The sequence below is a fragment of the Mercenaria mercenaria genome, chromosome 2 (assembly GCF_021730395.1).
Source record: "Mercenaria mercenaria strain notata chromosome 2, MADL_Memer_1, whole genome shotgun sequence".
NCBI classification, from domain to species: Eukaryota; Metazoa; Mollusca; class Bivalvia; order Venerida; family Veneridae; genus Mercenaria; species Mercenaria mercenaria.
Genome location: NC_069362.1, coordinates 108409908 through 108433428, shown reverse-complemented (window position 1 = coordinate 108433428; position 23521 = coordinate 108409908). Strand labels below are relative to the sequence as shown.

The following is a 23521-nucleotide window of genomic DNA, read 5'->3' as shown; positions in this document are numbered from 1 at the left end:
TAAGATAGTTTTGTGTAAAAGGTACTGTGTTGGTATAGGTGTTTTACGCTTAGTGATCTGTAATACTTGTCAGTTAGACGGATTGAATTTCATGTCCCATTTTGTTTCCCAGAGTTCCAGTTGCTGTAAGTCTTGTTGTAGTAGGCTTGAATGGGAAGAGACAGTCAGAGAAAGGTAGATGGCCGTGTCATCGACAAAGAGTCGAACTTTAGAGTGTTTAATAAAGTCAGGTAGATGGTTGATATAGATAAGAAATAAAAGAGGTCCGAGGACCGAACCCTGGGGAACACCTGAGGAGACTGGTATGATGCCTGATGTGGACCCGTTAACTTCCACTGACTGTGACCTGTTATCAAAGAAAGCTTTAATCCATTTAAGAGTTTGACCCCTTACACCATAGAAATGCAGCTGTAGAGTAGATTTTCATGGTTGACCATATCGAATGCCTTTGAAAAGTCAAGGAGTATGAGGTCAACTTGACTTTTCAGGTTCAAGAATTGAAGGATATCTTCTACTAACATTAGTAACTGAGTTTGACAAGACCTCTTTTCTCGGAAACCATGCTGCAATTCATAGAACATATTGTTCTTTGTGAAGTGTTTTGTTATGCTAGAGGATACAACGTGTTCCAGGGTTTTACACAAGATACAGGTAAGAGATATTGGGCGATAGTTGGCTGGGTGTGACCTAGAGCCTTTCTTAAAGATGGGAGCGACATTTGCCATTTTCCATATATCTGACAGAGAACTGGACTGCATGGATTTTTGGAAGAGTTTTGTAAGGATAGGGGAGATCACTTGGCTAATATTCTTAAGTACGGCCGGTCTAATTTGGTCGGGCCCTGCAGCTTTATGGGGATTAAGGTTGCTAAGAAGTTTTTCGATACCTTGTGTTGAAATTTCAATATCAGGCATATGTTTGTGTGGGCTGTACGTTTCTTTTCCTGGGATCTCTTTACCTGTATCTGCGATATCCTGGACCTTCATATCAGCCAAAGATTTCAGAGAGAGAGAGGAGATTTTGAAGTAAAAACTGACTGAAATTGCTTATTGAGTACTGTGGCTTTGTCAGGGTCCTATGTGTGAAGTTTGTTGTCATGTTTGAGTGTGTCAATGCCAGTGGAATCTTGTTTTAAGTGCTTGAGAAGGCTGTATAATTTCTTGGTATTTGGTCTGTTATGTTGTGTTTGCATTTGATCAGTTTCGACGTTCACATTAAGGATGTCTTCAAGGTACTCTCCATATGCTAATTTAGGTTTCTTTCCTACATTGATGTTTGAGACTAAGGAAAGTTTCCTTGGGAATTTTGTTTGTCTTATATTTCCTAAAGGCTTTATCCCGTCTTCTGTAGAGTCGTTTTAGGTTAACCTTGATCCAAGGGAATTTATCTTTGGTTGATGACATTTTAGACGGGATAAATTTCTTAATTCCTTCTTCAATAGAGCTGGCGATGGTCTTCCAAAGAGATTCTACTGATAAATTTTCATGGGAGTTTGACATTGTAAGGGAGTTGTGGAGTTCTGATACATGTGACCTAAGACCATCCCAGTCAGCCTTTTTATAGAGGTGGATTTGTCTAGGTTTTTATACGCCCGAAGGGACGTATCATGTTATGGTCCCGGTGTCCGTCTGTCCGTCCGTCCGTCCGTCCGTTAGCAATTTCGTGTCCGCTCTGTAACTCTTGAACCTCTTGAAGGATTTCAAAGAAACTTGACACAAATGTTCACTACACCAAGACGACGTGCAGAGCGCATGTTTTGGATGTGTCATTTCAAGGTCAAGGTCACACTTAGGGGTCAAAGGTCATATGAGTGTGTTTTGTGTCCGCTCTGTAACTCTTGAACTACCACAAGGCAACTGAGCTGACTAACTGCTTGAATTATTTCAAAGAAACTTGGCACAAATGTTCACCACACTGAGGCGACGTGTAGAGTGCATGTTTTGGATGACTTGCTTCAAGGTCAAGGTCACACTTAGGGGTCAAAGGTCATATATGACTTTGCTTTGTGTATATTGCTCTGCATAGCAGTGCTCTTGTTTTTATTATGCAGATCCTTTTTTGTTCGCTTACAATAATTTTTGTTTTTGAATTCCTTCCCATTTTTGTTACTATAAATAGCTTATTTTGAAACTTCTTTATTATTGGCCATACGGAAAAACCGAGACCACTTTTCTGTGGTACAATATGGATGGTACATCCAATTTTTAGATGTATTTTGACATGACTTTACCTGGTAAGAATTTTTTTATGGACTTAGAATTTTTTTTTTCTGAAATTTCTTCTTTTTTGTTGTTCCTATCCTTTGGGTTTCAACAATCAAGTTCTTTAAATTTTGCTCCCATCCTCTGATGCAACCCTTCGGGCGTATATTGCCCCGCTTGGCGGTGCTCTTGTTGGGGCTTTCTTTGGGCAGATGCGTTTGACTGTACCAGGACAGCATCATGATCACTGATACCTGGAATTACACTGGTTCGTTTGACAATTGACGGGTTACTCGTCATGAATAGATCTAGGATGTGACTTTCACGAGTTATTGATAACATCTCCAGAATTCTTGATGGACTAAAACATATTACCTTCTAGTTCTCATAAAGATCTACCTTGGAGCAATACTTCTGCACGTAGTCTTTAATTGCAGTTAGACAAGTCAAATATAGAGATTTGTTTATGGTGTTTTCTTTCACAAGAATCTCATGAAAACCACAGCTTTCTGATAAGGACTAAATCAGTGTGTATATAATTAATGGCAAGCACTGTCCAAAAGCTTTCTAAAGATAGAAATCTTAAAAGCTGAATGAGATGGAAAAAGGCTTATATTATTTATTTAAAGTAAAAACACCGCCGATGTAATTTATGTTGTAGTTTTCGTCACAAATAATCAAAAAGGACCAAAACTATTCGTTAAAGACTGAATCAGTGTGTATGTAAACAATGACTGGCATTGAAAAGGGATTAATTTTGAAACACAAGCTGAATATTTTGCAAAAAAAGTTCTTCTGGTTTATATTAGAATTGCTCAGATGTCACTTTCTTTCCAATACATTGATTAGCAGCCACCATCAGCGCGTTGAGCGCTTTGATTCTTTTATGAGATTATGTGGTAAATTGGTATAAAGAGTTGAAAAATCATAAGTACTTAAAGTCGAACATTTGTAGTGTTTGTTTATTACCTTATTGATACCATCTCCAGAATTCTTGATGGACCAAAACATATTACCTTCTAGTTCTCATATAGATCTACCTTGGAGCAATACTTCTGCACGTGGTCTTTAATTGCAGTTTAGACAAGTAAAAAAATAGAGATTTTTTTTTGTATAGAGTCAGGAAGGTCTAATACGCATATATGGAGACATATCTACTAATAGGTTAAAGGTCAGTAATTCAAATCCTTCTTTGTTTCATATTAAAAACGACAACTTCATGTCGTCTTTACGTATCTTTAGAGAACATCACCTTTTCCTACACCAATTTTTCATGAAAGTTCTATCACAAATTAACGAAAAAATGAAAAGAAAATAGGGGGTTGAATAGTTCCTAGTGAAATGCCAGTCAGTTGTGGTCTGCTACCCTAAAAATGGCGCATATTTGCTCTCCTCCGCGCAATAAACACCGACTTCCGGTTTCGATCTGCAAAACTTGCCATGTGGGTTGTATGAACATGAAAACCATCTCATTTCATGCAGAATGTATTCTAGTAGCGAAAAAGTGTGATTAAAGCACTCGTTCTACACGAATTTGCGCAGAAAATGGGAAAATTAGGATCTATTTATTATGGACTTCTTTCGACTACACCACGGAAGCACATTTTCGACCGAATTACTGACCTTATTCCTAATACGTATCAGTTGTTCCAGACAGAGTTGAACTTGCAATGAATCGAGCTTTATACGGAGTTTTGTGTAGACTCTTCCACGCGTTTATACTACATATCAACATCTGTACAGTATTGCTAGATAGATCAGTGGAACAAAGTTTTGTGTAATTTAGCGATCCAATACAGTAGAGTAATTACAATCAAGCTGACATTCAATAAACAATAAATATGGCTGCGCCCATCGAAAGTGTCAAAGCTAAATTTGTTGAACTAATTGAATTTGTAAAAGAAACTTTAAAAGAAACAACCGCAAAAACCGTGGAATCGGTTCCACAAGATGACTATGTAAAAATCTTGACCACCCAGCCAGCACAAGAAACAGCTGAGGCGGTAGCAAGGCGCGAAATGATTGCCAAATTGATTTCATCAGCTCTCGGTCTGGCAGCTTCGATAGGACTGACATATTTTGCAGTGAATTATATGACAAATGCGATGGATCCTACAAGAAAAGAGAAACAGAAAGCCAGAGAAAGGGTTCGTTATCTCAATTTCACAAGATACTTTTTCTGCATCACATTATGATTATAATTTATACCTGCAAGTGCTACATTCAAGGTCAAAAACTGGGGTTAAGCATGAACTGATCCTACAGTGTCATCATCATCTTGAGTAATTGCCTTACTGTAGAAGAGAATATGTATAGCTATGCAGTTAGCTGAAATAATAGAATGTTAACTTAATAAGTAACAGTGTGATAACTTTTGACCAAACATGTCCCATCCCTATAAAATATCAAATCTTAGGTACTTTTAAAGTCTTGAAACCTCTCCTCGTGTGAATTTTTTGTTTTTGTTTTTTACGCCACAAAAGTAGGCCTTAGTTTACCAGAAAGAATACACCAAACTGTTCATAAAAGGTAGAATAAACTTTTCATACAGTTTATTCACTTTTGAACAACACATTTTGTACAATATCACATGTACGTTGGATATTCACATTCTATTTTGTAGAAGATATCAAGTTTCTTTTTCAAAAGTATTTTGTCATAACTTTTATGATTATTGTGTGTCTAATATATTGCTCCAGGTACTCCAGGAGTTGAAATTGTTACAAACCATATGCATTTTAAAAAAATACAAAAATTGCAAAATGAAAGTGAAAGTAGATCTTTCAAAATTTACAGATAAAATATGTTTGAAAAAGAAGTTTGATATTTTCTACAAAATGCAATGTGGACAGTTTTCTACTTCGTCTGAACACATATATATAGATGTTATGAATATTATGGGTCTGTTAGGTTTCATTTCCAAAATGAAAATTTACCAAGAACCGCAAAATCTCGGACAGCACATCAAAATGGTGTCACTGACATATTATACCAGGGGCAGAACTGGGAAAGAAATGTAAATTAATGCCCGACAATCGTAGTGAAAAAGAAATACGGTATGTACGAAAATAAGAGGGTTGACTTGACATTTAACGAGAAATGGACTAAAAATTGCACCTAGCTCATATATAATGAAAAAAAAAACAACATAATTATGCAGTGCACAGACATTTTTTTCGGTCAGGCATATTGTTTTTTCGGTGTTGCAGATTTTTAAGCATTGCTGGACCGAATGTCCAGCCATTTTTTCCAACAGTCCTGAAGTCTGTAGGCATTTAATTACCATTGATCATTTAGAATGTGTTATTATTTCCTAGAACAGCCTCAGTATATGTTGCATATAATTGTGTTTTTAAGAAGAAAAAAATACAGACCTGAATAAGTCATGAGCTCTACCATAAATTTGTAATACACTCAAGTTTTCTTCAGTCTAGTAGCTACTTCACTATTGAAAAGTAAGGGAGTGGAGTGGGGGATAGGGGAGAGTATGTTCTATGACAAGGTAGGGTGAATTTTGGCCTCAAAAGCATGAAATGAGGGCACTTTACACAATGTAACTAACAAAAAAACTGTCAGAAGAAGAGATGGAAAGATTACTGGGTATGAGAAACACCTGACATGCATTCTCCAAAATTTGAATAATTGTAAATTTGATGTTTCTGCTGTTTCTGAAACTGAAGAAAATATCACAAATCTGACGTCTTTCAGGTATTAATAGGTAATGCAAAATTACATCATGACTGAAACTACTGGTACGACCCAACAAACAAAACAAATAAAGTTATTTGCTTTTCTTTTCAGGCTGAAGCAATGCTAAAGAAGTTGGGTGTGGGGAATGTGAAGGTTTGTGCACCATTAAACTTGTTTATTAAATATTAAATTGAAATATAATGGACAAAAGTCATAAAGACTTAATTAAAGTCAGTGTTTCAAAATCTAATAGCATTTTTTGGAGTTCTACTTTCCTTTAAAGACTTGTATATTATAATATTGTACTTAAACTAGCCATTTATTCAAGCAGTATGATCATTGAATGTTATACCATATACAGGACATGTTGCTGGCTTACTCAGATGGGGTATTATATAATTGTACATTGTAAATCATGTCAGTGGGTGTTGTTAACAACATTATATAACTTGGGGCCAGCTCTACAGCTTCAATTTCCATCTACCCAACAAGCATTTTAATTTCGGTGTAACAGAAATTTCAGATGTTGATTTTTCCTTTATGTAAAAAAAACGCAATTTTAGATTTATACTTAGTTAAGACTAAAGGTAGTGTACCTCTAATGACAATGGCAATTTCCATTCTATATAATGTGCATGTTACATATTCTACACTTGCAATTTCAGCATTACCTGTGTGGCCTAATAATGCAGAAGTAGCATACAAGAAAAAAATGTTTTTGCTCAGAAATTGCCAAGAATTTTTATCTTTTTATGTACAAGTTTTCAAGCTAATACATAGCTCTGTCTAAAATGTACGTGAAAATGAAATTATCTTTTTGAAAGCACAAGACTTGCAACATCCAATCGGGTGATTGTATGTTTGAATGCCACTGGAATGTTGTTCTCATATTTATCTAAGACAATATGTCTATAATCATTTTTTGTGGGTGAGTTCTCAATTACCCTTGAAAACTCAAGGCAGAATGATAAAAACAACAACAAAAAAAACCCCAACAATATACATGTATATCCAGTCTCACTCATGAAATTGTTTGAAAAATTAACATTCTGAATGCAGTTACAACATGTACCCATAGCAGGCTCAAGAACTTGTTGAATAAGCTTTGTTTCGAAATACTAGTAGTCAAGCATTGAAGTCATTTGGAAATAGTCAAGCACTGCAGTCATTCTGTGTACATTTTTACTGAATGGATCAACTATCATTTCAGTCAGCTCAGTTGCCTAGTGGTAGAGCATCCGCTTTGAGTGCGGGAGGTCGTGGGTTCAATCCCCGGCCGCGTCATACCAAAGACGTAAAAAAATGGTACTAGTAGCTTCCTCGCTTGGCATAAAGTTGGGCATTGTGCTCACTGCTACAAGTAGACACCGTCGTTTATATGACTGAAAAATTGTTGAAAAAGACGTTAAACCCGAACACACACACACACACACACAGTTAAGAGAAAACAAAATTTCCAATCAAGTTGTCTTTGGTTCTACCCATATTTTAGGTATGTATTCTTTGTGATAATTACTGGAACTCCCCTTCATGAATATCAGATACTGCTTTGTGAAAAATTTTCCCCCAGGAATATCATGATTTAACAGTTTTTTGAAAGATTGGGATAAACACAGTTAACAAATAAAGCATTAAGATCCCATTGCTTTTTATGTTATCAGAATTAGAAATACAATATCTGTTCCAGCTTACAGATTATGAGTTGTGTATAGCAGCAAATCTTGTGGATCCCCTATCAATGACTGTATCATGGGAGGACATCGGTGGTCTCGAGGATACTATTGAACAAATACAAGACATGGTTATCTTCCCATTCAGAAGAAGAGATTTGTTTCCAAGGTCACAACTAGTCCAACCACCTAAAGGTAGGCTTTTACAGTACTTCTGTTGCACCTGTCACTTATACCATTGCTCCCATAGTTCTCAGGAAACGAGAGGGGCTTTGAGCTTTATTTTATAGTTATGAAGGCTTCATCCTTTTTGGGGAATGGTTGATAAAGGAATGAAAGGAATTTAAGTCACAGCCATTACACGTTTGACATTTTACCGTTATATCAAAAGAAGCAAGTCACAATAATTTTGCCAACACTCTTGATAGAAAATAGGGAGATGTCATGTCTAGTCCAACCACTTTTGTGGCACATTAAGTCCAACCATCTTTATGCTGCATCTAATCTAATCACCTTCATATCAGATCTATCCCAAATTACCTTGATGTCACATCTAGTCCAATGAACTTCATGTCACATCTAGTCTAGTCACCTTTATGCCACATCTAGTCCAACCACCTCTATGTCATGTCCAGTCCAACCACCTTAATGGAACATCCAGACTTCTATAAAATATATCATCCTTGGCACCTGTCATTTATTCACCATCTACCTTGATGTAAGGAAAGAATGTACATTTATTCTTATATCACAGTAAAGATAGAAAATGTTGTACCTTGCTGTGAGAGTTTCTTACTTGCCAGCTGTTATAATATGATATTATTGTATCTTTACATAATGTTCAGTCTAAGTATCTACTAAATTGTTTACAGTGAACTTTTTATTAGGCATATGGGCATTTCTGACAAAATTTGATTTTTCACTAAACGATGTATTTGATCCGGACTATATTCTCAAATATATATGGAGGTGGAACCAGTACTGGGTGTATTCAAGTGATTTGTTTGGCACATTTCCATAATATCTGTTTATCTTTTTTTAAGTAATCAAATTATTCGTTTTACAATAAGTTTGCATAACACTTAATTTTACAGTAGGAAGAGTTATCATTAACTTTATGTGAGTTTTACACTTCATATGGCTTCAGCTTATCTCTTTTACAAAAAATAAAAAATAAAAAAAAAAAAATGTAGATTGTGTTTGACAATCCATCTTATACATTTAGTATGCTAAGCACAGGTTCTCTTTCTGCCAGTATGCAACAGATAATTATGTGTGTTCCAAAAAAGACTGCTTGCTGAAAAAATGTTGTTTTATCTTGTACCAGTGCTGAGATATATGAAAACTGGTTTTAGATAAAAGTATCAAAAGAAAATTCTTTTTATGCTTAGTTTTATTGTAGAGAATCATTCATCATTCAAAATACATCAAGCACTGGTTCATTGCCGTAGCTCTATAAACATATTGATAAATCTTATCATTTGTTGACCGAGACTGGCAGAAGGAAAGACACTAACATGATTGAGCCGCACCATGAGAAAACCAACATAGTGCATTTGCGACCAGCATGGATCCAGACCAGCCTGCACATCTGCGCAGTCTGGTCAGGATCCATACTGTTCCTTTTCATTGCATGGTCTGGATCCATGCTGGTCGTAAATGCACTATGTTGGTTTTCTTATGGTGCGGCTCATATATCTTTTTGGGAAATAGGTTATTAGTTGATGTAATGCATGTGTTTTACATTCTATCAATAATGAGCATAATCTTTACCAAAAATTCAAAATATTATCATTCTTATGGAATTTGTTGCTTATAACTCAAGTCTAGATCAGAAAACAAAGTAAATATACAATCATTATTATATATCCTTCCTGTTAAATTTCACATCTGGTATGCTTTCCCATATGATAATCAGATTATTTAACCTGTTATATTTTGCTGATATAACATAAAAATACTGTAATATTATGCTGATATTACATCCAAAACACCGCTTTTGCAGTTATACTTCGACAGTTATAAAATATCAGATGAGATGGACTGATAATATTGCAGATATTTTGGCATCATTTTGACATGCAGACACAATGATAAGACTTAGAGCATTCAGCATTCAAAAGTTTATGTTCTTTTTGTTAAGAAACATTTGTCATCATTAGTTTACATATTGCAGCCTCTACTCCAACATTTTCCTATATTTTTGTAGAGATTGTGTATAGCTCTAGGGCCTGATAAAATGTCTGTATTTTAAGATAACCAAGCCTTCAAGGTTGTTTAATAGAAAAACAGTTAAATTTATAAACATTTACTCCATTTGAAATCAGAATATTATAACAAGAATTGTATGATTTTTTGCAGGTGTATTATTGTATGGGCCACCAGGATGTGGGAAAACCATGATCGCTAAAGCTACAGCAAAAGCTGCAGGTCAGTATTTACATAATATTTAGCACATAAACCATATACATTGGAAACTGCCTTAGAGCCTGTCTGTGTTAAACAGCCACTTTCCTTTGCTACCAGTCAGCTAACTTCCTAAACTGACTTTTTTTCCTAATTTCATCTTTACCTAAGCAGCTATCTGTCTTAAGCAGTCGGATTGTGTCTCTCCATCGGCTGACTGCTTAATATATATATTGACTGTACTCTCATGTTATAAGTGGGTCATAGCATGGTGCATATCTCTTGGAAAAAAGCAGAGATTTGTTAGTATTCTCTTTCAGCTGTCTATGTTTTATTAACAGGGTCATTAACATTGGATAATTGTTAGGTCATGAATGAATATCATAATGTAGAAATTGGTTTGGTTTGTAGGTGCTTATTCATTAAGAAAGATTTCGGATGATTGAAACATTTCTATTAATTATTATAGGAGCAAGATTCATCAACCTGCAGGTGTCCTCCCTAGTTGACAAATGGTACGGTGAATCACAGAAAAGAGCTGAGGCTGTCTTCTCATTGGTAAGTTACGCTTGAGGTATCCAGGGTTTAATGCGATCCAAACATAAAGAATATATGGAGCGTAGTGGGTTAGCCAAGCTGTTGCTCTGTTTCATTGTTTGGGACAAATGAGCCGCGCCATGAGAAAATCAACATAGTGGTTTTGTGACCAGCATGGATCCAGACCAGCCTGCGCATCCGCGCAGTCTGGTCAGGATCCATGCTGTTCGCTTTCAAAGCCTATTGTAATGAGAGAAGCCAATAGCGAACAGCATGGATCCTGACCAGACTGCGCGGATGCGCAGTCTGGTCTGGATCCATGCTGGTCGCAAAGCCACTGTGTTGGTTTTCTCATGGCACGGCTCAAATAGTATCTGTCTGAAAATACAGTTGAAACTCGGTGTGGTTCAATGTTTTACTTTGAGATAACTGAAACTCTACTTAAAATGATGTATTGTGCATGTGTTTTCGGGACGGGACTTGAAAATGTCTTCTATATAGCCGAAATGTTGAGAGAAGCGAGTTCGAGATATCGAGTTTTGACTGTGGTTTCTTTCTTCTCACATATTTAAATACATCTCCAAAGTGAAAATTACAGTTTTCAAACCCATACATGAAAATAGTTCATCTTACATGTAATTAAAGGTGATTTGTTGAAAATGTTGAATGTTATTTATGCTCTCGGTATATTTAGGAGTATTATAGAAATTGTTCTTTCCATTTTGCAGGCATTGAAACTTCAGCCATCCATTATATTCATTGATGAGATTGGTAAGTAGTAATTTTATTTCACTGAAAATTACTGTAACTGCTGTATGCATGTAGCATCATTTGCTCTGGATGGTAATGAACTGTCTTATATATATGAGCCGCGCCATGAGAAAACCAACATAGTGGCTTTGTGACCAGCATGGATCCAGACCTGGTCAGGATCCATGCTGTTCACTAACGGTTTCTCTAATTGTAATAGGCTTTGAAAGCGAACAGCATGGATCCTGACCAGACTGCGCAAATGCGCAGGCTGGTCTTGATCCATGCTGGTTGCAAAGCCACTGTGTTGGTTTTCTCATGGCACGGCTCATATAAGAAATCTATATTTGAGTCACTTCTTGGGTGGGGGCTTCCAAAGCCAAGTGGTTAAGATCTCCATTTTCAAGTCTCTTACTCCACAATGCTTTAGGTTTAAAATTGGCTAACCAGTGGACGGTTTTCCCAGGTACCCACAGGTGCCTGAAATATTGCCCAGAGGGGCACTTTAGCTATTTCTCCACCATCTAAAGCTGGGAAATTGCTGTATGACCTAAAATTATGTTGTTTAGACTTTTAATAAAAATACATACAAACATTTTTGAGCCATTTGAAATGGGTTAGCAAACTTTTAATGACTTTTTTAAACACACCTTTCCAGTGTTATGAAAGAGTTAATTTTAAGTATAGAAATATATTCTCTTTAAAAGTTGCAAGAATTGGTTTTTTTTATCCAGGTTAACTTATAAAACAACACCCAACATTTTTTAGTATCATGGTGGCTAGTGCAAGCCTAAAAAATCCAAATTTGATGTTCTTCTGTCTGCCCTTCATTAGTAATATTTATATGACTGTAAACATTCATCAGGAGATCCTTTACTCTTTGTCAGAAGTTGACAACATTTTAATGTGTTGCAGATTCATTTCTGAGGTCTAGATCTACAAATGATCATGAAGCCACCTTGATGATCAAAACACAGTTCATGAGTTTCTGGGACGGTCTAATAACTGACCCATCCTGCCAGGTTATCATCATGGGAGCTACAAACAGACCACAGGATGTAGATGCTGCTATACTGAGAAGGATGCCATGTACTTTCAAGATTGGAATGCCTGTAAGACATTGCGAAATTTTGTTATCTGTAACATAGCTTTGTATCAATTCTGTTAATAAAAAGAATCCTATCTGGACTCCTGTATGATAATCAACGAAGGAGGTCTTTCATAGCCTAGTGGTTAAGGTTGCTAATTTTAAATCACTTGACCCTCACTGCTATAGGTTTGAAACCTTGCTTGGAATCTAGAACTTCTTTATGTGAGGAAGTCGTCCAGCTGGCTTATAGAAGGTTGATCGTTCTACCCAGGTGCCCATATGAACGTGAAATACCGGTAATACACCTGGGGGCACCTGTGGTCTTTCACTACTATCAAAATCTGGAGTCGCCATAGGACCTAAAATTGTGTTTGTGTGACTTGAAACCAAGCAAAAACTAAAATGAAGAAGGATGACATGAAGAGTAACTGTTACTTAATCTTGAGCTTTGAAATAGTTTGAGTGTCAACAAAAAAGCTTGATTAACTGTTTTGTTGATGGTAAATGTATATTATTCAGTTTTGATTACTGGGATTATTAAGATTAGCATATGATGGCTGTTCAGTAACACTTTGCATTATCAATTTACAAAGTCAGGGTTGGGGGAGAGGGGGGTGGGAATTTTGGGGTGGGATGGGGAAATTTTGTATCGGAGCATACCAGGCAGACTGCGATACAGGAAACCTTGTGTGATATCAACTTCTAAATTACATAAACATCACATACCAAAGCATTTTGCAACATGAAAATTAACTCAGACTTCCATAACTGAACAACTTGGTCAATTTATTATCATTTATCAGTGTCGTAAGTTTATCTGACTTTCGATATTTCTTACTGGCTGTCAAATTTCTGTATACATTTGTATTCAGATAAAACTAGCCTGAATTCAAGTTTCATGGGTAGCAGTCACACTTCAAATTAAGCAGAAAAGTTGCTATTGATACCTACGTTTATTGTACAAGGATGATAATTTTACAAATTAAGAAAATTCTGGAACATGTCTTCTTGATGTTGAATTTGTAAATTTCTCAAGTGTAGTTTTATTAATCCCCCGCTGTGGCGGAGGGATTATAGGAATGGTCTGCGTCCGTCCTTCCGTCCGTCACAAAATCGTGTCCGGTCCATATCTCCTAAACCCCTTGAAGGGTTTTCATGAAACTTGGGTCAAATGATCACCTCATCAAGACGATGTGCAGAACCCATGAGTCAGTCTTGTCGGTTCAAGGTCAAGGTCACAACTCAAGGTCAAAGGTTTGAGCCTGCCATTTTGTGTCCGCTCTATATCTCCTAAACCCTTGAAGGAATTTTATAAAACTTGGGTCAAATGATCACCTCATCAAGACGATGTGCAGAACCCATGAGTCAGCAATGCCAGCTCAAGGTCAAGGTCACAACTCAAGGTCAAAGGTTTGAGCCTTCCATTTTGTGTCCGCTCCATATCTCTTAAACCCCTTGAAGGAATTTTATAAAACTTGGGTCAAATGATCACCTCATCAAGACAATGTGCAGAACCCATGAGTCAGTCATGCCGGCTCAAGGTCAAGGTCACAACTTAGAGTCAAAGGTTTAAGCCTTCTATTTTGTGTCCGCTCTATATTTCCTAAACCCCTTGAAGGATTTTCATCAAACTTGGGTCAAACGATCACCTCATCAAGGCGATATGCAGAACTTATGAGTCAGTCATGTCGGCTCAAGGTCAAGGTCACAACTGAAGGTCAAAGGTTTGAGCCTTCCATTTCGTGTCCGCTCTATATCTCCTAAACCCCTTGAAGGAATTTTATAAAACTTGGGTCAAATGATTACCTCATCAGAACGATATGCAGAAATTATGAGTCAACCATGCCAGCTCAAGGTCAAGGTCACAACTAAGGTTCGAAGGTTTTAGCCTTCCATTTGGTGTCCACTCTGTATCTCCTAAACCCCTTGAAGGATTTTCATCAAACTTGGGTCAAATGATCACCTCATCAAGAACTGATGAGTAAGCCATGTCAACTCAAGGTCAAGGTCACAACTGAAGGTGTCAAAGGTTTCAGCTCTTTATCTCCTAAATCCCTTGAAGGATTTTCATGAAACTTGGGTCAGATGATCACCTCATCAAGACGTTGTGCAGAATTCATGAGTCAGCCATGTCAGTTCAAGGTCAAGGTCACAGCTTAAATCAAAGGTTTAACCTTTCACTATCCATAGCAGTGGCGGGGGATTTAGCTGTCTTTCAGACTACCTTGTTTCATTTGTTTGAGTATTCAGCATAACTGTTTTTCATTTATCTCTGTGCTTTTTTAGTGACAAGGTGAGCTTTTGTGATCACCCTTCGTTCGTCGTCTGTGTGTCCCGTCCGTGCGAGCTCACATTCGCATACTTAGGTGGCTATAGGAACAATAGGTAACTGTACTTTTTCTTTGATGTCATTCATTCCGTAAGGCTTTTATGTGGCTATTTTTCTCTTACGTGGCTAAAAGAACAATAGAGAGAACAAAAGAGTAGCCACATAAGTATCCATATGTAGGAATGACGGTGCGTCCGTCCGTCAACAATTTTTTGTCTGCACGATAGAGGTTTCATTTATGATTTTATTTTAACCAAACTTGCACACAACTTGTATCACCATAAGATCTTGGTTCCTTTCTTGAACTGGCCAGATCCCTTTATGGGTTCCAGACTTATGGCCCCTGAAAGGGCCAAAATAAGCTATTTTGACCTTGTCTGCACAATAGCAGCTTTATTTATGATTTGATTTTTAGCTCACCTGTCACATAGTGACAAGGTGAGCTTTTGTGATCACCCTTCGTCCGTCGTCCGTCGTCAGTCCATGCGTGCGTCAACAATTTCTTGTCTGCACGATAGTGGTTTCATTTATGATTTTATTTTAACTAAACTTGCACACAACTTGTATCACCATAAGATCTCGATTCCTTTCTTGAACTGGCCAGATCCCATTATTCCCGAGTTATGGCCCCTGAAAGGGCCAAAATTAGCTATTTTGACCTTGTCTGCACAATAGCAGCTTCATTTATGATTTTATTTTAACCAAACTTGCACACAACTTGTATCACCATAAGATCTTGGTTCCTTTCTTCAGCTTGCGAAATTCCTTAATGGGTTCCAGAGTTATGGCCCCTGAAAGGGCCAAAATTAGCTATTTTGACCTTGTCTGCACAAAAGCAGCTTCATTTATGATTTGATTTTAACCAAACTTGCACACAACTTGTATTACCACAAGATCTTGGTTCCTTTGAACTCGCCAGATTCCATCATGGGTTCCAGAGTTATGGCCCCTTAAAGGTCCAAAATTGGCTATTTTGGCTTTTGCAGCCATATAGATACCTCATTTATGGTTTTATTTGATACAAACTTCCAAAATATCTTCAACAACAATAAATCTTGGATTCAATGACAAATCAGATCCAATCGTAGGTTCCAGAGTTATTTTATATCTGATTACCTCCCCTGATTGTAATCAAAATGGATTTATATCAGTAAGTAATTATAGGACTTATTTGAAATTTCATTATTGTCATTAGTTGGACTGAGCCAATCAGGGTAGATAACTATGGACTGATTTTATGTCAAATTACCTCCCTTTATTTCAAATTAAAATGGGTATATCTCCATAACTAATGAAGATACTGATCTGAAATTTCATTTATGTCAACAGATTTATTTGGCAGATCCTTCTTTTGTTCACTTACAATAATTTTTTTTTAATTACTTCCCTTTTACGTTACTATAAATAGCTTATTTTTAGTAACTTTTTTATTATTGGCCGTAGGGAAATACCGAGACCACTTTTCTGTGGTACAACATGGATGGTACCTCCAATTTTTAGGTGTATTTTGACATATCTGTACCTTGTAAGAATTTTTTTTTCTTTTTGGTTAAATTTCTTCCCTTTGTTGTTCCCGTCCTTTAGACTTAGATATTTTTTCTGAGGACCTTCTTGTCCTAAAGTGCAATGATAACAGGTGAGCGATATAGGGCCATCATGGCCCTCTTGTTACCAAACTTGCACACAACTTGTATCACCATAAGATCTTGGTTCCTTTCTTGAACTGGCCAGATTCCATTATGGGTTCCAGAGTGATGGCCCACGAAAGGGCCAGAATTAGCTATTTTGACCTTGTCTGCACAATAGCAGCTTCATTTATGATTTGAATTTAATCAGACTTGCACAAAACTTGTGTGACTATAAGATCTCAGTTCCTTTCTTGAACTGGCCAGATCCCATTATGGGTTCCAGAGTTATGGCCCCTGAAAGGGCCAAAATTAGCTATTTTGACCTTGTCTGCACAATAGCAGCTTCATTTATGATTTGATTTTAACCAAACTTGCACATAACTTGTATCACCAGAAGGTCTTGGTTTCTTTCTTGAAATGGCCAGATTCCATCATTGGTTCCAGAGTTATGGCCCCTTAAAGGTCCAAAATTGGCTATTTTTTGCTTTTGCAGCCATATAGAGACTTCATATATGGTTTGATTTGATACAAACTCCAAAAATATCTTCAACAACAATAAATCTTGGATTCCATGACGAATCTGTCAGATCCAGTTATAGGTTCCAGAGTTATTTAATATCTGATTACCACTCCTGATTGTAATCAAAATGGATTTATATCAGTAAGTTCTTCTAGGACTTATATGAAATTTCATTATTGTCATTAGTTGGACTGAGACAATCAGGGTAGATAACTATGGACAGATTTTATGTCAAATTACCTCCCTTTATTTCAAATTAAAATGGGTATATCTCTGAAAATAATGAAGATACTGATCTGAAATTTCATTTATGTCAACAGATGGACTTGGACAATCAGTGAAGATACATATTGACTGAATTTATGATAAATTACCTCCCTTTATTTTTTATCTAAATGAATACACCTTAGCAGCTTCTGATGAGATTAGTTTGAAACGTTATTTATGTCTTCCATGGTAAGAAATAGTCATATTAGATAACTCTTGATTGAACATTTATCGATATGAATACTTTACTAATATATTGTTGTATAGGCTTGTACTTTGTATCTTCTACATGCATATACCAATGCATGATTACCTCCCCTGATTTTAATAAAAATGGATTTATCTCGGTAAATATTTATAGAACTCATTTGAAATTTCATTATTGTCTTTAGTTGGACTGAGGCAATCAGGGTAGTTAGCTATGGACTGATTTCATGTCAAATTACCTCCCTTTGTTTAAAATTAAAATGGGTTTATCTCAGTAACCAATGAAGATACTGATTTGAAATGTCATTTGTGCCATCAGATTGACTCGGACAATCAGGGAAGATAACTTTTGACTGAATTTATGACAGATTACGTCCCTTTATTTTATGTAAACGAATATATATCAGCAGCATCTAATGAGATTGGTTTTAAATGTTATTTAAGTCTTCCAAGGTAAGGAATAGTCATGTTAGTACAAAAATGCAGCATTTCACACTAGGACCCTCAAACTTGTTATGAAAATTGGCCCTGACTAGGTCAAAAGGGACTGTTACAAGAAAATGTTTATCCTGATGATATTTAATGTGTATGCCTATGTGCTCTATGTCAAAACTTGATCATATCATTTTGAGCAATGGTACTCAGTGTTTTACAGGGTATGTTGCAGTGGTGTGGTATTCTTTCATTCCAATATTTAATTCAATTTTGTATTTTACAGGGTAGATTACAGAGATGTGGAATTCTTTCCCTCCTCATGGAAGATGAAGAGGTTTGTTCTGTTTTTAGAGTATGTTTCAGTAAAAGCTTGAACCAATCAGAAATTCTGAATTTCCAAAATTCATATATGAGGAATTTCTTGGTTACGAAAAGCAGGAATTGAGAAATCGGTTATCTCAACAAGCCAGCAATTGACTCTTAACTGAAATTTGTTCTGTTTTAAAACATCATCTTTATATAAACAGTAAAGAAATCAAACAGAGAGTTTATATTTCATATTAAATTTTCATTTAATTTTCTGTAAACACATGTTATTCAAGGACATTTATGTTCAACATCAGATCACTGATACAGTTTCAAAACTGTTATTCTTAAACCTAGATTTTTTCTGGAAATACAACTGCTAGATTTTGGTAACAACTTTAACAAATTATATACCTCTGCATTGTAGATTGATGAAGATATAGATTATGGAAGACTAGGGGACATAACTGAGGGATTTTCTGGCAGCGATCTGAAGGAGGCATGTAGAATAGCGGCCCTTAATAGAGTTCATAGTTACGTGAGTGCAGCCAGGAGAGAGTACGGAGAAGATTACTGGTAGGTTAAACTTCCTTGTGTTTTTGTTCAAATTTATTTACCAGTACTGGTATTTCACATTTACAGGTATTAGCTCGGCTGTCCCAAAAGTAGGTAGATCTATTGCATTTGCCCATTTATCAGTGTTTGCATCTGTGTCTGCATCCTGATCTGATAAGTGTTTTGTATGTAAGCTGATCGTTTTTTGTATGTAAGCTGGTATCTCAGCAACTTCTAGTGGGAATAGATTGAAACTTCACACACTTGCTTCCTGTAAAATCTGACAAGTGTTTGTTTCCCATCAGGTATGCAATATACAGAGTCATAATACATTGACCAATTTGACCTATCTCCATGGAATGTGCACATCAAAAAGTTGTGTTAACAGTACATGCCCTCCTTGTTAAAACACCTTTACTCTTCGGTTTAAAAAAAAAACCCTTGAAAATGACAATAACAGCAGTTTTATGCTAGAATGTCATATAAAGTGCAATAAAACATTTATGTGAACTAAAACATGTTGAACTGAGTGCTACTGTGCAAACACTAATGTTAGGGGCTGTTAGGGGCTTTGTGACCATCAGCCTGCACATCCTTGCAGTCTGACCTGGATCCATACTGTTGGCTTATCAGTTGTATACAAGTGTCGTAATTGATAAACAAACAGTATTGTTATGGGAATAAAGGAACGGTACAGATGTGCACAGATTTGGATCCGCCATTGGTTTTCTTACAGTGGTGCTCAAATGAACATGTAATATATTTTAAAAACTAGAATTTATGATGGTTGTGTTTTAGTTCTAGGCAATATTCACCCCTTTAATGTGATGTTTGTCTTCAACCTGACCATCTGTGTACTAAAGATAATAATTATATCCTGATTTTCTTACATAGCACCATTCTGTTTTCCTCTGTTACAGTGATAGAGTACAAGGACACATGAGAACGATAAATCTACAGGATCTAGAGACTGGGATCAACAAGATACGTGTATCGAAACAGACAATGACAGACTCTATATCTAACATACAGCTAGATTAACACTCGACTAAATAGTGTGTGAGAAAACTTGGAAGCTTGACTGGTTTTCAGCATTAGAGACATATTTGTGCCAGTCAGAAATGGAATAAAATTTAAGGTGGACATCATTTTTATATGCTTGCTATTGTTATTTAATGCAATAGTGTACAATTAAAGATCAGTCTGTTTTTAGCTCAACTATTCAAAGAAGAGTGCGAGCTATTCTACTCACCCAAACAGAGTTGTTTATGACTCACATTGTTTAAAGTTTTGCGTACAAGTCATATCTCAGAAACCAATGCATGTATTGGCTCGAGTCTTTTACACATCAGACCTACTGAAATAACCAAGTTACATAACTCTTAGTTGGATTTTATATGAATTATGGCCCATTTTACTAAGAAAACTTTGTTTAAGTTTTGGGTGTGACTATAAAATTTTATCTCCGTAACAAGTCTATGTATTGTATTGAAACTACACACATTGCTAACCAAGTTAAATACTTCTTGGGTGAATTTGAATAAAATTTTGGCCATATATTGGACTGAAATTTCACACAAGACATCCTTCTCATCAATCTTCAGTTGGTAACCAAGTTATAGAACTTATATGGTTGAAGAGAGTTCAGATTATGATCCTTATTTGACTTAGGAAGTTTTGTTGGAGTTTACATGCAAGTTGCTTTCATTGCCATGATAAAATTATAATTTGTAATGAATTGTAATTATATAACTCAGTACATAAGTCTTATAAAGATATGACTCTTGTTTGACTTAGAAGTTTTTGGATAGTCAAGTGTGTTATCTTATGGACAACTCTTATTGGTACATGTTCTGACTTAATGATAATAGGAATTTTGAAAACCTGGGTGGCATATAGTGTTTGAAGTGTCTTTCGGTACGTCCGAGAAACTTTCTTGTGTACTCGACTCCTCCCACAGCTTCCATACAATTGAAATAAAACTTGTTGTACAACATCAACATGAAGTTGATATGCACATATTCTTGGAACACTTATCTGTCGACTAGAATAGTCTGCAAGAATATATATGTCAATACGTGTTGTATATGTATTTCTGATGGATGTATTAAAAAGGTAGCAAAGCTACAGAATTGAATGGGCAAAAGGTTAGACTCTCAATTTTTGTATGTGTGTAGTTCCTTGAAATATGTTGGAAGATAAATAGTAGAAAAAAATATATTGTTAAGTTTAATTGACTGTTTGACAGTATTATTTGAATTTACAGTTGTTTTAATATGAAATGATTTGATACGAGTATGAAATATGATTTTTGCAAACGCAATGCCTGTATAGATGCAATTTCAATTTTTCCCGTAATTTGGCTGTTAATGTTTGTTGCTGTTGTTTCTGGGGTATAAAACCAACTTTTTGGCCTCTGTAAAATCAGCCACAGATCTTCTCACCATGGCAACAGTTGCTGTCAAAATTGAGCATCAACATAACTTCCTTTATTTTCATATTGATATGTAAAAGTTGTGCTTTTAACCTTTAGCCTGCTGGTGGCAAATGATTCTGCCTCTGCGACCAGTGCAGACCAAGTGCAGGCTGATCATGGTCTGCACTGTTCGCTGTTCAGTCAATAAATTTTCAGTGAACACCCCTTTGAATAATAAATGGTAATGTCCAAATTGAATGATGAACCAGTCCATTTTAGAAATTTAGCAGGCTTAAGGTTAATGGTGTTCAGCACATAATTTTGCAACATTCCATTTATAATACCAGTAATGAAGGGTGAGCACTTTCCTTATACTAACTATGTGTTCTCCTTTAAATATGTATTGTGCCATAACTCTTAAAAATTTTTCAGTTGAATATTAAACAGATATGTGTACTTTAATAGCTCTTGGTTAGAGTTTCCTAACATTTTATATAGATGCTCATTAAATAAATTGTAGCGGATGGTTTTGTCAACAAACTATCAATTTCATTTTAGCCTCATTTTTGGAAATTTGTAAATCAGATGTAAGATGTGGAGATTTTGTAGATTTTAAGATTTTAGATATGTTAATATGGAAGTAGTCTGATTGATATATCACATCCATTTTTTATATGTTTGCATTATTTGTATGTTGCAAGTTGAATTATAAACAAACTTGTTTTTATTGCTTTATTTATTATGTCTCCCACCACACAGTGGTGTGGGAGACATATTGATTTACTCTTATCTGTGTGTCCGTCTGTGTGTCTGTCTGTCACAAAGCTTGTCTGAACTCGTAAGTTGAACATTTCTCATCTGATCTTCACCAAACTTAAACACAATGTGTTTGCCGATAAGTCCTCAGCCAAGTTCGATAACTAGTCAAATCGGCCCAGGCACCGGAATTATGGCCCTTGAAACTTGTTTTTGATAATCAAAGCATTCAAAGTCTGATAAGGCAGTTGAGGTCTTGGTGCATAATTGACTCATATACTACTATTCAGATGATCAGGCAGTTGTGGGAGACATGTGCTTTTCTCAGAAGCAGCTCTATTTTATAGATGAAGATAATTTGTTGTAAATTAAATTTGATTCAAACTTGTATGTATTTATTTTCTTCTGCACATCTATATACATGTAATTATGTGTCCTTTTTGGGAGATGTATTGTTTTTGGTCCTGTCATCAGTCTGTCTTTCTATCCATCTGTTTGGGCATATGTCTGTCAATCTGTTGCAAAAATTGTGTTCCGTGCACATCTTTCTAACCATGAAAAGATTTTTAAATGACTATGCACACATGATCATAATGAGACAAGGTACAGAACACGTACAACTTTCAGCCACGTCAGTTCACGGTTTGTATCATATTGTGAGGTCAAATTGGCAGATTTTTAATATGTTCTGAATCTTTTTGCCCATTTGAAAGATTTTCAAGTAACTTTGCCTAAATTCATTAGGAGACAACATGCAGAATGCAACTTTAAATCATGTCAGTTCATGGTCAGCACCTCTTTGTGCTATGGTCAGATATATCCATTCAACCATCCATTTAAATGATCTGGTTTGGAGGGACGTGGTGGGTTTTGAGCTTGACAGTATGAAATATATTGAGAGCTATCCTACTCGCACCAGTGTCAGTGTCTGTGTTCACACCTTGGTTAAAGTTTTGATGCTCTTTTCACTTTTTCGCTGTTATTTTGTGATGGATTTGCTTAAAACTCAAAGTTGTTATTTCTCATCATTACTCATATCATATAACACAAGAGCTATAACTCTCTTATAAATATTTCATGAATTATCCCCCTTTTTACTTAGAATTTCAGGTTGAAATTCCACTATATATCTGTTACTACTAAATGGATTTTGTTCAAATTTAAGATAATTGTTGCATATCATCACTCACATCATTTTACAAAAGATCCATACACCAATCTTTCAAGAATTATACCCCCTTTTATTTAGAATCTTATGTTAATTTTGATGTACTTCCTATGTCTCTGTGATAACAGAAGGGATTTGATTCAAAGTTAAAATAGTTCTTCATCATTATAACCCACTTCATATGGTATAAGGGCCATAACTCATACATTAACATATGCTTCTCTGAAACTACTTGTCAGAATTACACTAAATATGGTCTGTAGCATCCTGACAACGTTCTCTCTCAATTTTATTAAAATGAGGTCATTTGACCCATTTTAGGGGCTGCAAGAGCCAGAATTAGAAAAACATTTAAAGAACTTCTTCATGTGAACCACATTATGGATCTTCATCAAACTTTGTCTATAGCAACACTTTTTCAATGCTAGAATGCATAACGAGCATGAAGTGAGATAGCTTCCATGTTTGAGTTTCCATGTTTGTATTTCAAAGAAGACAAGTATTGCAGATGCAGATCAAAATCGAAATTAGGGATGAGGGTTGTGTGGACAAGAACAAGGATGCATTATTTTAACCATTACCCTGCTACA

At 35.9% G+C, this 23521-nt stretch overlaps 1 protein-coding gene across 1 annotated transcript; it reads left to right on the top strand.

Annotated features, from left to right (window-relative positions):
• Positions 1 to 3848: 3848 nt before the first annotated feature.
• LOC123564862 (outer mitochondrial transmembrane helix translocase-like) lies at positions 3849 to 22151 on the top strand. The gene is made up of 10 exons (XM_053537491.1): positions 3849 to 4348; positions 6003 to 6044; positions 7579 to 7756; positions 9923 to 9991; positions 10437 to 10525; positions 11233 to 11275; positions 12170 to 12366; positions 18014 to 18064; positions 18464 to 18612; positions 19512 to 22151. The coding sequence occupies exons 1-10, from the start codon at positions 4043 to 4045 to the stop codon at positions 19630 to 19632; spliced, it is 1245 nt and encodes a 414-aa protein (XP_053393466.1). The 5' UTR covers positions 3849 to 4042; the 3' UTR covers positions 19633 to 22151.
• The last annotated feature ends 1370 nt before the right edge of the window (positions 22152 to 23521 follow it).